This window comes from Ostrinia nubilalis, chromosome 19 (assembly GCF_963855985.1).
Source record: "Ostrinia nubilalis chromosome 19, ilOstNubi1.1, whole genome shotgun sequence".
NCBI classification, from domain to species: domain Eukaryota; kingdom Metazoa; phylum Arthropoda; class Insecta; order Lepidoptera; family Crambidae; genus Ostrinia; species Ostrinia nubilalis.
In genome coordinates, this window is record NC_087106.1 from 14,319,058 (window position 1) to 14,332,495 (window position 13,438).

General features: G+C 38.7%; 1 protein-coding gene across 1 annotated transcript in view; it reads right to left on the bottom strand.

Moving 5' to 3' along the window:
• Positions 1-13,438, bottom strand: part of LOC135081231 (GAS2-like protein 3) — a 104,679-nt gene that overhangs the window by 26,535 nt on the left and 64,706 nt on the right. Inside the window, exon 4 of the mRNA XM_063975980.1 lies at positions 7,409-7,800. Coding sequence (XP_063832050.1) covers positions 7,409-7,787 — 379 coding nt within the window. The 5' untranslated portion in view covers positions 7,788-7,800. The remainder of the gene's footprint in view (positions 1-7,408; positions 7,801-13,438) is intronic.

Genomic DNA, 13,438 nt, shown 5'->3' on the forward strand with positions numbered 1-13,438 from the left:
TAATTTGTTTTATTAAATTAGTTAATTTAGAAAGAACGATAATATGAACGACTAGCGGCCGCCCGCGACTTCGTACGCGTGGATCCCGTTTTACCCCCTTCATCTATCTTACGCGGTTTTTCCATACAAATGTTTTTTCCCGCTAACTCCCGTTCCCGTGGGAATTTTGCAATATCCTGTTGTAACTAAGCTTTAAGTTTACTAAGATACTTGCATGCCAAATTTCAAGCGTCTAACTTAAGCGGTTTAGATTTTTCATACAAAAGGATTTTCCCGCTAATTCCCGTTCCCGTGGGAATTCCTAAGTATACTATAACCTGCCCAGGAGTATGAAGAATAATTGTACCAAGTTTCGTTAAAATCCGTCGAGTAGTTTTTGTTTCTATAAGGAACATACAGACAGACAGAAGAAAGAGAGATAGACAGACAAAAATTTTACTGATTGCATTTTTGAGATCGGTATCGATCACTAATCACCCCCTGATAGTTATTTTGAAAATATATTTCATGTACAGAATTGACCTCTCTACAGATTTATTATACCTAAGTATAGATAGATTATACTGCATTCTGCCACACGCATTGATGTTTTTACAATCCCACTACAATTATTTCTGTAAGGCTGGAAAAAATAGAACACTAATAAAGAAGCTTATTTTTATGTCGCTGAAAAAGCAAACCTTACAAACTTTCTAATGCAATAAAGTAAAATTTGCCATTAATTTGTAAGATACAAGAATATTATTACAGCACATTACAGAAGATTTTTATCATACAAGCATTTATTATTACTGACATATTATTTCCGCTTATGTATTTTTTGGAAAATTTCTAGCACTCAAGCAGCAGGCAACCCTAGTAAACCTTTACTATTAATAGAGTCTATCCTGTAATATTTACCGTTAGTGATACGAGTTGTATCCAATTCGGGTTCGTTTGTGGACACAGACAGAGTGACTCATGTTTATTTAGTATGCAAGTGGAAACTACGTTATAATTTCAACAGACAAAAGCATCATCGATAAAAGCAATGTCATTTTTGTAGCACGTTCTTGTAGCTCACGGAGCTCTACATTTGGGATTTACACAAGTTACGAAGAAGACTTCCCACCCGACCTAGATCTTTTATATTTAGCTGAACTAATTCTGGAGTAGATACCGAGAGTACAACCGAAATTACATAATCACAAAAGTTAAGCACGGAAACTGGCATAATTATTTATGGATCTGAATTGTACATTATTTACTTGTGTTAATTAACTAGCGTTATGCACTGTCTGAAGACAAAAAGTGTGAAGAGCACATTTCTTTTAACAGATACCGAAATCACAACTTATCAAAATAACTTTATGCATTCAAAACTATGAGAGTAATGTTCTGTAAACGGTCATAGTCTTACGGTGCGTTATCCCTAGCACTCAATACTGACAAGAAGTTGCTATAGGTCAGTGTAACAGCAGTAACAGTATCAATGTGCAGTCTATGTAACAGTACCAGATCGGCGCGGCAGGGGGCGCGATCGCCGATGCGCGTGCGCCAACCGTATAATGCGCTAGGCGCCGCGCATACGCAAGTTGAATTATCTCTAGTATTTTGAATGAGAATTTGTCTTTCGTTTTTATATAGGTCCCTGAATCACTTTTTATAAGTAATGGTACGAAAATAAATTGGATTTTAGTGACGGCGGATTTCACGCGGGGACAAAATAGGGGACGTTAGAAAACAACAAAAGTAAGGCTGCTTGTAAGCACGAAGTTTTTCAGGATAGTTCTACAGCCATGATTTTGACAGAGGGACAACTTTGAGTTAAGGTTATTTTTTGAGGTTTGTTAATAGCAAATTAAAGAGACTTTTTTATGCAATGAACAATTGAAGATTGCTCATTGCTCGCTTGCTTTAGGGGACATATTACTCCATCAATACTGGTAATTACCACATTGAGCGAACGCACCCCGCTTCATAAGCGCGCGCGCAGCCTTACGTTGCAGTGTAATCAGCAGCCTGTGCAAACATTCCTTCGCACTAGCTAGAGTTTCAACTGTAATTACCATCGAATTAGGAGCAATATGATTGTTGCATAGATTTATTAGCAATTCGTAAAAATTTACAATCTAACGCGGCCAACAAATTAATAAGAACTGTTTAATTAAAATAACAGATAAGCATCAGTCATGTCATGCTTTATGAATAAATATAAGGTTAATTCTAATTTATTCTGCAATAAACTTATAATAAAGTAGACTGAAATATGCAACGAAATCGATAACATCTGAATTGGAAAAACCATTAGGACAATTATTTCACTTTCAGGCTATTTTGGGAAGCCTAATCTAAGCAAACATGAGGCAAAAGAATACATTTATTTTGAGAAATGTGTTAATTCAATCGAAATTTGTAATGGATGCTTAGAAAATTAATGTTCATCTTATTCTCTGATCGCGCGTTCGGCGTTTCGCGTTTTCACGCTCCACCGCGCGCTCTCTGAATGTCATGATCTGCGGCAATTACTCCGAGACGCCGCGTCTAATGATGACAGTGCGTGCTGCACCGGGATTAGTGCCTGCCGAGTGTATAATTATACATTGTGTCCCCAAATTAATCGCCTTTTATTCGAATATAGACAGGAAAGTATTTCACACGTCTGCAAGCAGTAGGTATGTAATTTTCCAATTAATTGTTTTCATCAATGAAATTGTTTCCGTAGTCCAAGCGATTACATCTTATTTATTTATCATGTTAGTCGTAATATTCATGAAACTTCCACATTTTCAGCTTTCAATTCATTAGAATTGAAAGCTGAAAATATACATTAGTATATTTTCGTTGCAGTGTACCAATAGCTCGAAAGTGATCTTGCTATCAAGATTTTACTGAAATCGTTTATTGATCGAGTCGGCATGTAACCTGGGACCGCCAGGCACTGCCGGCGCGAACAGACAGTTTTATAGGTAGGTACTTTTATTGCCTGTGCATTTTTATCAACGTTTATATTGAGATTTTCACTACCACATATTTATGTCTGTCATGGAAACCGCTATGGGAGCGCATAAATGGTTGTCAATAACAGACATGCACGATGGGAAAACCGAGTGCCCTGAGGTCCCATATAAAATTCCTAAGCTGTAATTGAAAATTCTCTTCTCCAAATGTCTGAGAGAAATTCTTATTAGGGTGTGCTTACACTTCGAAGAACCAAATTCGGAAAAGTTTGTTTTCTGAATTTACCTTAACAGGAAATTAACAAAAGAGGCTTAGCTTTCAAAGCGATTTGTGCTGCTAAAGATATACTATCTTACTAGCTTTAGCCATAGCGATAATGAAATATCTCCGGCCAGCTTTGAAGTAATAATTGACTTAAGATCTGTTTAATTCTCTTTTCCACAAGCTGCCTGAAGACCTGAAAGCTAAGACTCTAACACGTAGCTTACTTTAAAATTTTACTTTTAGTCTAAAGCCTTTTGTAGCGATCAAGAGGATGGCATCTTCAACCATTTCTCTTAATTATATTATTACTTACTTATAAGTATATATATATATATATATATAAGTAAGTGTCCTTAGACAATCTTATTTAAAATTTACATAAGACCTCAGACGTTACAAAAGGGGGTTTCGTATTTCCCACGAGTGCGTCAGCCCCTCATACAACGGGCACACCACGACGTCATGAGAAGCAGGATCTTGGCCAGACGGATTACGGCCCACGACCGCCATCTTGTCAGATGACACGATAATGCGCTGATCCTCATTCGTGCTCATGTCTCCGCTATCTTCGCAACATGAAACTAGATTATGTATTTGCTCTCATTTACTTAATAAGTATGCGCAGGGTTGGTAAGACTTATAGCCAGGGTTTGATTGTTCAAAAATGTAGCGGTCAGAATTACTGATTGTAGTTAATAAACTCTTGATTTGATATTTGTGATTTATTAACAGGTACCTAATAGGGATGATGACTGGGTAATGAAATCGAAATTCTATTTGGTCCGTCAGACAGATAATATAAAAATTTTGGACACATATTTTTTTTTTTTTTTTTTTTCATAATTGAATAATTACAGTATTTTATGGAGTTGAAATGTCGCGTGACGTCACTTTTGAGTAAAAAATTTACTTAAGCGTGACGTCACGTGCTATTTCAACTCGATGAAGCACTGTTATTATTTAATTATGAATGAAAATAAAAAATATGAGTCTAATATTTTCTAATTATCTGTCTGACGGACAAATAATAATTGAAATCTTGTCATCTAGCCTATTATGTAGTTACCAGTTAAGAAGAGGGTGCAATCATGATAATTTATTATCTGACTTATCTGAAACTATGACCAAACTCACACAAGTTTTCTACTGGTTTGAACTTCAACTTTGATAGATAACCCTAACAACGCTGTATGTAAACGCTGTATGCACCTAGTCATTAAAATTCGTCCTCCACTCGAATTAATTTTAAACGCTGTAATCGAGCGAACATTCTGGGGTAGACTTTCACTCGGCCGCTCGGAATTAACTGATTAAATCGTCAGTCAAACATCCGATATAAATCACAACACTGTCAACGTTGCGACACACAACAATCCTCGTAAATATACAGTATTATGCTGTAAAGACACGTACATAATTGTTACTATAAATATTTGCAATGATTCATCGTCGATCACCTTACAGCAATTAGCGGATTGTTTCGGTTGGTCATTTTGTAAACTGCTACTTCTTCGTGGCCGTGGATTATCAAAATCAAAATCAAAAGTATTTATTCAGTTTAGACCACAAGTGGCACTTATGAACGTCAAAATATTATTATAGAAAATAATAAAAAAAGAAAAGGTAGCCCTTATGGGGGACACAGCAATTATTACAGCATTGATTACGAGTATTGCTATTTATGCTAATTAATGAATTTAGGTACATTTGTGGGGCTGAAAAATTGGCCTAAATTCTAAAATACCTACTGAAACTTCTGAGATTCAAGTCTAAAGAAAGTAAGTAGGTAGTTCTAGTTGGAATATGTGTTTGAATTTGAATTAAACAAAGACTTTCACAATTTTACAATTTTGTAGTCTGTAAATCAACTGCGGTCAGTTTTCAGAACCTGAAAAGATTATCACATTAAAACGCTCTTATTTATGTTGTGTGTACCTACAGCTTTATCATTAGCACGTCGCTAAATGCCTAGCCTAGAGCCCGTAACGGCCGCGTGGGCGACGGATTCCCGGCGTAACACATTGTTGGCGAAGGCTCTATTGCCACACCTTTCGGGGAAAAGACGTAACCACTGCTGTGATACATTGACTAAATAACCCATTTTTAAATTTAGCTAACTTCAGTATATAATGTTCTAAATAGATGACGCTGTCAGCACCTGAAGGGCAGACGAGTCTAAACTGGTAAATCGTGATTTTTAAATATTCTCACCTACTCTTACCTAAGCAATTTTTACGACTAGGGTTGAAATATGGCTTGGATTGACGGATGAAGCCACTTCGAGCTAAACACTGTGGTCTCTGTGTAATTGTAATAGATATTACTTTGCAACAATCGATTCTTATCTGCTCTCGGCTGTAGCTAGGTACAAGTTTTAAAAAAGCCTATTATTAACAGCTATTCAGAATAAATTGCGATTTGATATTGAAACACGTTTACAAGTTGATAATGATCTTATTAATCCATCACAACTAGTATTGTATTACGTTGTAGAGCAGCATATACGCGGCATTTTGGGGTTCCGCATCATAATAAGTAATCTCCACGTGTTCTTGAGACATGTTATTTACATAATACACGCTTTTTAGATATGGAATACATATTCGAATTCATGTTTTGAGATCATAAGGCTTTAACGCTTCCTTCAGATAGAAACCGTGCTCTTTATTTACCAGGAAGATTCAGAGACAAGAGACAAAAATATTTTATGATACGGAATCTACTTACAACAAATTAACTCGATCGTATCTATCTTTTTTGTCAAAATACATAGTAGCAAAAAGTTGTTTGCATGGAATCCATTGATCAGTCGCCCACGCGCCCAGCGGCATATAAGGTGCGATGACACAAGCCCTGCTGCTATACTTCTTGTCCCATAAAATGGTGGTGGTTTGACATTGCCTAACATTGGGTGTGTAAAAATGTAAACAACACTATGTATAGACTTCTCGGAATGATTAAAAAACCCAAATAAATCAATGTGAAGCTTATTATTATCGACGTAGCAATTAGCAATTAACACACCGATATTGCATTTTAGATTTATATCAGCCTTATCAGAACGGAAACTTAAAATAGAATTGACTACTAATCGCTTCATCCTACCTATTTAAGAGCTGCTCATAAAAGTAACAAGATTCAAGTCATTGTAAATCTGTCGACCATAGAACAAAAAATAATCATGTTCCATGATCTGAGCTGTCGACAAGTTGATTGAGTTATTAACTTTATATTGGTGCTATAAATATTGCTATCGCAATAATAAGTAACGTAACCGCAATAAAAAACTAGATCAAGCTAAACTCGTATAATGCTAGCATGTGTAATGTCAAAAACAAAAGAGCAGCAAAAAGAGAGTTGTTTTGCATTACTCGTAATTAACTATGTCCAGTAAAAACACGTTACGTGTTACCGCTCAAAACTAAACGGGTCGGAGAAACTTGTAAAATTGCGATTTTCACGCGCCCGCGCAACACACACAGATATCATCAAAAACGCGCATAATTCACCGCAAACTAACCGCAGCACTCGGCTTCACTCGTGTGTTTGGACGGCTTCCTTGTGTTGCGCAATTTATCACCAAAGATAAAGTGCTTGTTAAACCAAATAGTATAAAAAATGTACTCAAGGTGAACCTACCGCGAATTACCTGAGGCTTTTTACTTTAACACACTGGTCAGTCATTGTTCACCATGACAAACTAAAAACTAATTCTTGTTTTCAAATGCTTAGCAGCACAGTTTACTTAGTTTAAATATGTAAGTAATGAAAATTCCCCTTTTAGTCCGCAAAAAAAGACTGGCAATAATGTAAGATAATGATAGAAACGAACTGAAAAACGTTTACAGTGATAGGTACAAACACAGTTTTCAATTATTATAAACCATACCTAATCATCTATTTTTTATACAGGTACAAGTTACTATGTATCAATTCGATATCTATTTCAAGTGTAAAGAATTCGTTTGTTGGAAATTTTTTGTATGCTCTTTTACACTTCGGCAGCTCATGAAAAATGAAACAATTGATAGCATTAACCAGCATTAGCCAGTAATATTTAAGGTTCGGCCAAACCAACGCGATCACACGCGATCAGCCGGCGTGCAGCGATGGCGATCAATGCATTTAGGTCTGGTCGCCATCGCTGCACGCCGGCTGATCGCGGTGTGATCGTGTTGGTTTGGCCGAACCCTTAAAGACTTACCTATGGTTTTGTTAATCCAGTCAGCCAAGTCCTCCTGCAGCGGGAACAGCTGCCTGGCCTGCGAGTACAGGATCTTCTCCCGGTAAAAGTCCTCGTCGTCCTCGCACGGCGTCTGCGCGGCCAGCGCACAGTCCGCCCTCTCAAAACTACTGCTCATCTTCCTATTCACGACTATATCTCCATGGCCAACGAGCCTCTCCTCCTTCTCATCCAGGCTCTTGACGTACTCGAAGGCGTTGGTGCGCTCGAACGCGTTGAAGATGCGATCGAAGTTGCCGCTGAGGGGCCGCTCGAAGCTCGGGGGCTCGGAGGGTGAGGATACAGGCCCCCACGAGGTCCGGCTGCCGATGGCCGTGGGCCCGCAGCGGTAGTACGCCATCTCCAGGCCTGGGCTGGAACAAGAGAGATGATGTCAGAATGGTTGTATGGTTAAAGTAGATAAAATAAAGAGGCCATATTCATTTAGCTCTGAATAGGATGCAGATACCTCGGCTGTAGATAACGTTGACAGAAAAGGTAAGGATAACGAAATTTAAGGTCCTATCGATGAGTACATTGCTAGCGCACTACCCACACTTGTTAGCAGTCTTAATTGACTTAGAAGACAAACGTACCTATTTAAGATCACCTGCACTTTAAACGTCACACCATTTAAGCTAATAACGGAAGGAATATGGAAGCCTACAGAAGAATAAATGAACAAAAAAATACCACACAAATGAGGCGCCAAGACATAATGTTCTCAATCATAATTGCTCGTAATATACCTCGTTATATGCCATTAATGTTTTTTAATTGTCAGTGACATCAGCGTCATAATAGAGCCGAGCTAGCCGAGGTTTGGCCTTCGAATAAGACTGAACGATAACAAAAACTAATAACGTACGGTCATTCTTTGACTGAACATCGGCAACGCAATTTGCATGTTAACAAGGGATCAGTTGTTGGGCTGGTGCTGAACTAATGAGGGGACGAAGGTCGGGTTTTGACAGACTAATCGTGGTTCAAAGTCGTCAAAACGGATTAATATGATTTTGAATGAAACGGAGTTGACGGGTTAATATTTAAGCTAGACGTCTTCTTTTAACTGTTCCGAGAAATATCATGAACCCAAAACATTTTGGTGAAGAAGATTCATACATACCTAATATCGCCTAATGCTAAGACTTACTCTTTCTACAAATCTATGATGGTGAAATCTAGGATGGACATGGTGTATGGTGATGTGTTGGTTTTTGCCTTTTTAAAATGTTAACTAAAATAAAAAGTTTACAGTCGTAATGGCTACCAATCTACACATAGCCGTGATGGAGTCAGCCTGTTTCTATTCTCAGTTCCTATCTAATGGTAAGTAGCGGGTCATCAGACTTATAATCATTTCCCAGCGGTACGAGCAGTAATCCCGGAGCCTGAAAAGGCGCGACGTTCATGTGGCGGCTAGATGAAAGCGCCGTACAAGGCGAAGTTCGCGCGTGACGCGAGCGTGCGTGCGCGCGCGCCGGCCTTTACACGGCGCGGTGTTCACGCACGACACGTGACGCGGGACACGAGGAACATGACTGGCTGAATGCTTCGAGATTATGGATTAACATTAAAATACGAAATGTAATTATGTTTACGTAAGTTTTGTGGAAGATAATAATTATGGGTAAAAGTAGATGAAGTTTTGACATCATATTGACATTATCAAACCGATGAATCTGGGTTCTTTTTGCTTGCAGATAAGTGAAAACTTTCTTGTCCGCTTAGTAATTAAACTGGTCAACTTGACCTTACAGTGTAAATAGTCTAGCGAGCTGGCCATCTACTCTTAACTGGGGGAGCAAGTCCGGGTCCTTTGTTTGTGTTGTTTCGCGACCGAATGCCCGATTCGGCACGGAGTTCATATAGGATTAAACAAAGAACTGTTTCTAGTCTCAACGACATCTACACAAATACTTTGAGACACGGTGACTTTACATACTTATTTTTTTAATTATGTAGGTATTTCTTAGTTTTTCAAAAAATATTGTTGCTTAAAAAACATCAATCTACCTATCATTACCTAAGCTATTATACTCGTTTAGTGTGGTAACAGCAAAGTCAACCCTGGTGTCAGAACTTCAAGAACCGCGACGATACTCAATTTTACCTTACAGCTTGATGCACCCCCCAAAGAAAGTACAAAGTGTCACTCCTATTTAAAGTAGATTTAAATGAAATGTCCTCCAAACTGACACATAGCTAAAGAGCTATAATTATCCAGTATCACGATTTACAACGAGACCAGTTAAACGTTTGCCAGTTGACAAATTGTAGGATGTAGAATCACGCGCGTCCACGACTTCTTCCTTAATCAATTTAATCCCCTGCGGCAATTGTCTCCCGCGCAAGAACACAATGTGACCGCAAATCGGCGCAGGATTCAGTCGTGACGCGGCGTGAGTCAACCGCTCCTGATAGGGAGTATAGCAAAAAGCAACTAGAAAAAAGTTCGTAATGATCCATCAAAGAGGGTACTTAAAAGGACTTGGGTTTTTTGAGTGTTAGATCTTTTTGTGTCAATGAGTACCTACATAAATGGAGTGGCTTATGAGCTGATATTTTCGGAATCACAAAAACTAAAAAAAAAATATATATAAATACATTGATTGTTTTCAGGTTTTCAGTGCAATTAACCAGTTTGTATTCCACGATTGACGAGGTTCATTGGATAAGGTAAAAAGAAGACGAATGATTAACTAGAAAATGACGTGACGATCCTTGGCCTGTGTCAAGTTAATAAAAATCTGTTTGCCATATCATCTAACATTCATTGATCATTCTTTAGTATCACTTCGTAACAGGAAATTACTCCCCTCCAAACGAAATGAATACGGAAATTGGTTGGCTGACAATGGCGACTCTATGTCTGCCTAATTGACTGGTGTTTCTGGTGTTTGGGAACCATCGCATTGACTAAAACGCAATATCATCATATTAGATTCAGATTGAATGATCACTCATCAAGTTAATAAAGTGTAAAATTCATCGATTCATAAATAGGAATGACGCTAGAGTGCTTTGATTTCAGCTGGTAATTTTCTACAATTAAGTAGTCAAATGAATGCACCACCAAATTACGAGTATTAACTGTCTTTAAATTGTGTGTCATCAACCAACTAATGCCGCTACACAATTACCGAGTTATCCATGAAGTCCAATTTATTCTATGCAAAGCGAACCCACTTTATTATAGGATTACGGTACTTTGACAAATAGGAACGCGAAACAGTTGGGACGGCCTGGCACGGCATTGCGGAAGTATAAAAATCGATCCCACCAAATTGGGACAATATTTTGCATATTCTTCGACACGAACACAATGTGTTATAGATTCTACAATTGTAGAATACAGTTTAGTATTGTTTGGAGGCGTTTTATTGAGCAACAACACGCAAGTATGCAGGTCGCGGTTATCCTCGGGAAGACGACAGTTTCGCGTTGGGCTTCGTTTGCGGTTTGTACTATCGATCGCCGAGTTACATAGAAACTACTCACTTTCTTTACGAGTACTTACGAATTTCTCAATCGAAAATACGGTAAAATACCTTGGAGAGGACGGGACCGCAACCACAAAACGTTTTAGAAAAGACGTTTGGGTATGCGGGTCGGGTGCTTGCTTTATTATGCAACTTCATAGAGTTCATTTCATAAACATGAGTTGCACGAGTCTTTTTCAAGCAATTATAGCAAAAAATGCACTTGCTCCACAACACACGCAGGGTATTTAGGTTAATTATATAATTACGGTGGAATTCGCGAGTGGCTTGCCGCATGTCCAGCGCCGAGATTCCGGCGACGGATGGCTGCAAGAGGCTCTCCTTGGCTATCGGGTGCACTTTCGACCGACGTCAATCACCGCGTGCGCCGCCGTGTGCGAGCAAATAGTGCAGAAGAGTAACTACACTTAAACAAGATAATAATTTAAGTGTTTGTTGTCTAGATTCTCTCTCCATCATCATTTACTTTTATTTCTGGTCAAGGGAACAATCGTAGACTTGTCTTTTGGATACAGTTGTTTGGTTGCATGGGGTTCTGCGCATCAATAAAATAAACTTCAGCAATTATGAATCACACAATATCAGTCATATGACATCATGACAACTAACAATGGTATTTTGACAATAAGGCAGATGCTAGGATCTAGATTGTAGAGCATTCAAGTGTCCCCTCTGTCGCTAGGTACTCCGGCCCTACGCGTGTAGCCCACGCGAGCGACGACTAGGTCAAGTTGAGCGAGCGCGCGCGCAGCTTCGCGCAAATCACGCGTTTTTGCGCATTCACGCCCGACCCGATGGACCGACGAAGATCGATGGCCGCTCCAGCTGGGCTGCATTATTCATCGGCCGACTTGATTGACTGTATGTGTTTACTTTAATTCCATATGCCCTGATACAGCGCGTTGAATTTATTGGCTTGAAAGGCACGCATTCTAGAATGTTACGCATTTTACTAGATAATTATAGAGTATATTACCTATTTGGTTTACGCAGTTCGATAATGAAAAAATCGTACCATAAAAACTACTCTTTTGTAGTAGAAAGAAGTAGCAAAAAGAGATAAAAAATAAAAGTCTCATCAGGAATGTACAGCCACGCCCTATTCTAATCTCTGAATGATCAGAGATGAGAGGATAATTTCATTGACAGAGTCAGCTTACTGTATCCGTCCATGATAGCAGCTCTCAATAAGTTAATCGAGTCTCGAGATAGAGTCGAGGGCTCTTGATGAGCATCGCATGTCGAGTGGATCAGTGATTGTGTCCGTCAGACTCTATCATGATTGCGAGCAGTCTCGCTGCCTCTAGGCTGAGAGCTCTCGATCAACAATCGTCCCCGCTATCCAAAGGGTCCTTAATAAATACTGCCAACTATGGCGGCTTGACAAATGCGCAATGCACAAAGTGTAACAATGAGTACACATATTACACGAGAACTTACAATTTCGCAATAGAAACTTTTTTATGTTTCCTTGATTTCACCCATCTTTATCACAAACTTAATCAATTAATTAGTTCAGTGCTTAAATTGTGAGATAGTAACAGAGAAACTTATGTCTATTTATTTATTTATTGACAAAGATCTACCAACAACACATCTTTACATAAACAAGTAATGCATGCAATGATGACAAGACCAAAAGATGTGTCTTTATAGGTAAATACAGCTTACGTACAAAATAAAATCTTGGTATAATCTAATATTACTGTTAGTAAAAATAAGAGGCACTTATCTCATTCTATCAAAAGCTCTCAATCAAGTCGGAGATAGAGCACGAAGTCTTAAATGAATAAATCGCTGCCGGTAAATAATACTCGTAGTACAAGTGGCTTGATAGAGCATGCGTGTCGCGTCTCCTGCGCGGAGTCTTCCCTCGGGACAAAAGGCCGCAGGCGCAGGATGCAGGGTTGCCACGTCAAATGATTTTGTAAGTATTCATTCACATTTAAAGAGAGCTAGTATACGAGGTATACAAGTTTAAAAACCTGGATCAGACATAGCAAAGCATATTAGCAAGAGGAAATAGCGACAGGCGGGGCGCGAAGAATGATAGCCGATGGAGAAGAAAGTTTCCTTATTAGACACTGCGCATGCTGCCATTAACTATTACATAATGGTAAGACCAAGAATTCATAAGATAAAATGCCTAATTATGTGCCTAGGAATGAATCAAATCAGCAAGATAAAATACCTAGTTATGGACCTAGAAATGAATCAAATCACCAAGATAAAATACCTAATTATGTACCTAGTAGAAATGAATTAAAACCCTGTTCTTAGGGCCTCTAATCTTTGTAACTTAAAGTTTCAAGTTATACTGTTACAGCCCTAGCCTAGTGCGTTGCTCCCAGCGCGTTACCTAATTGGATAATCGCGATAGCGAGACGAGACTCCGCTAGGGCGCTGCTTCTGAGTTTACAATATATTTACACCAAATAACGACAATTTAAGTATTACGATTAAGAGTCGACCGTTCGACACATTTACTTTAACATTACCCAGTTGACAG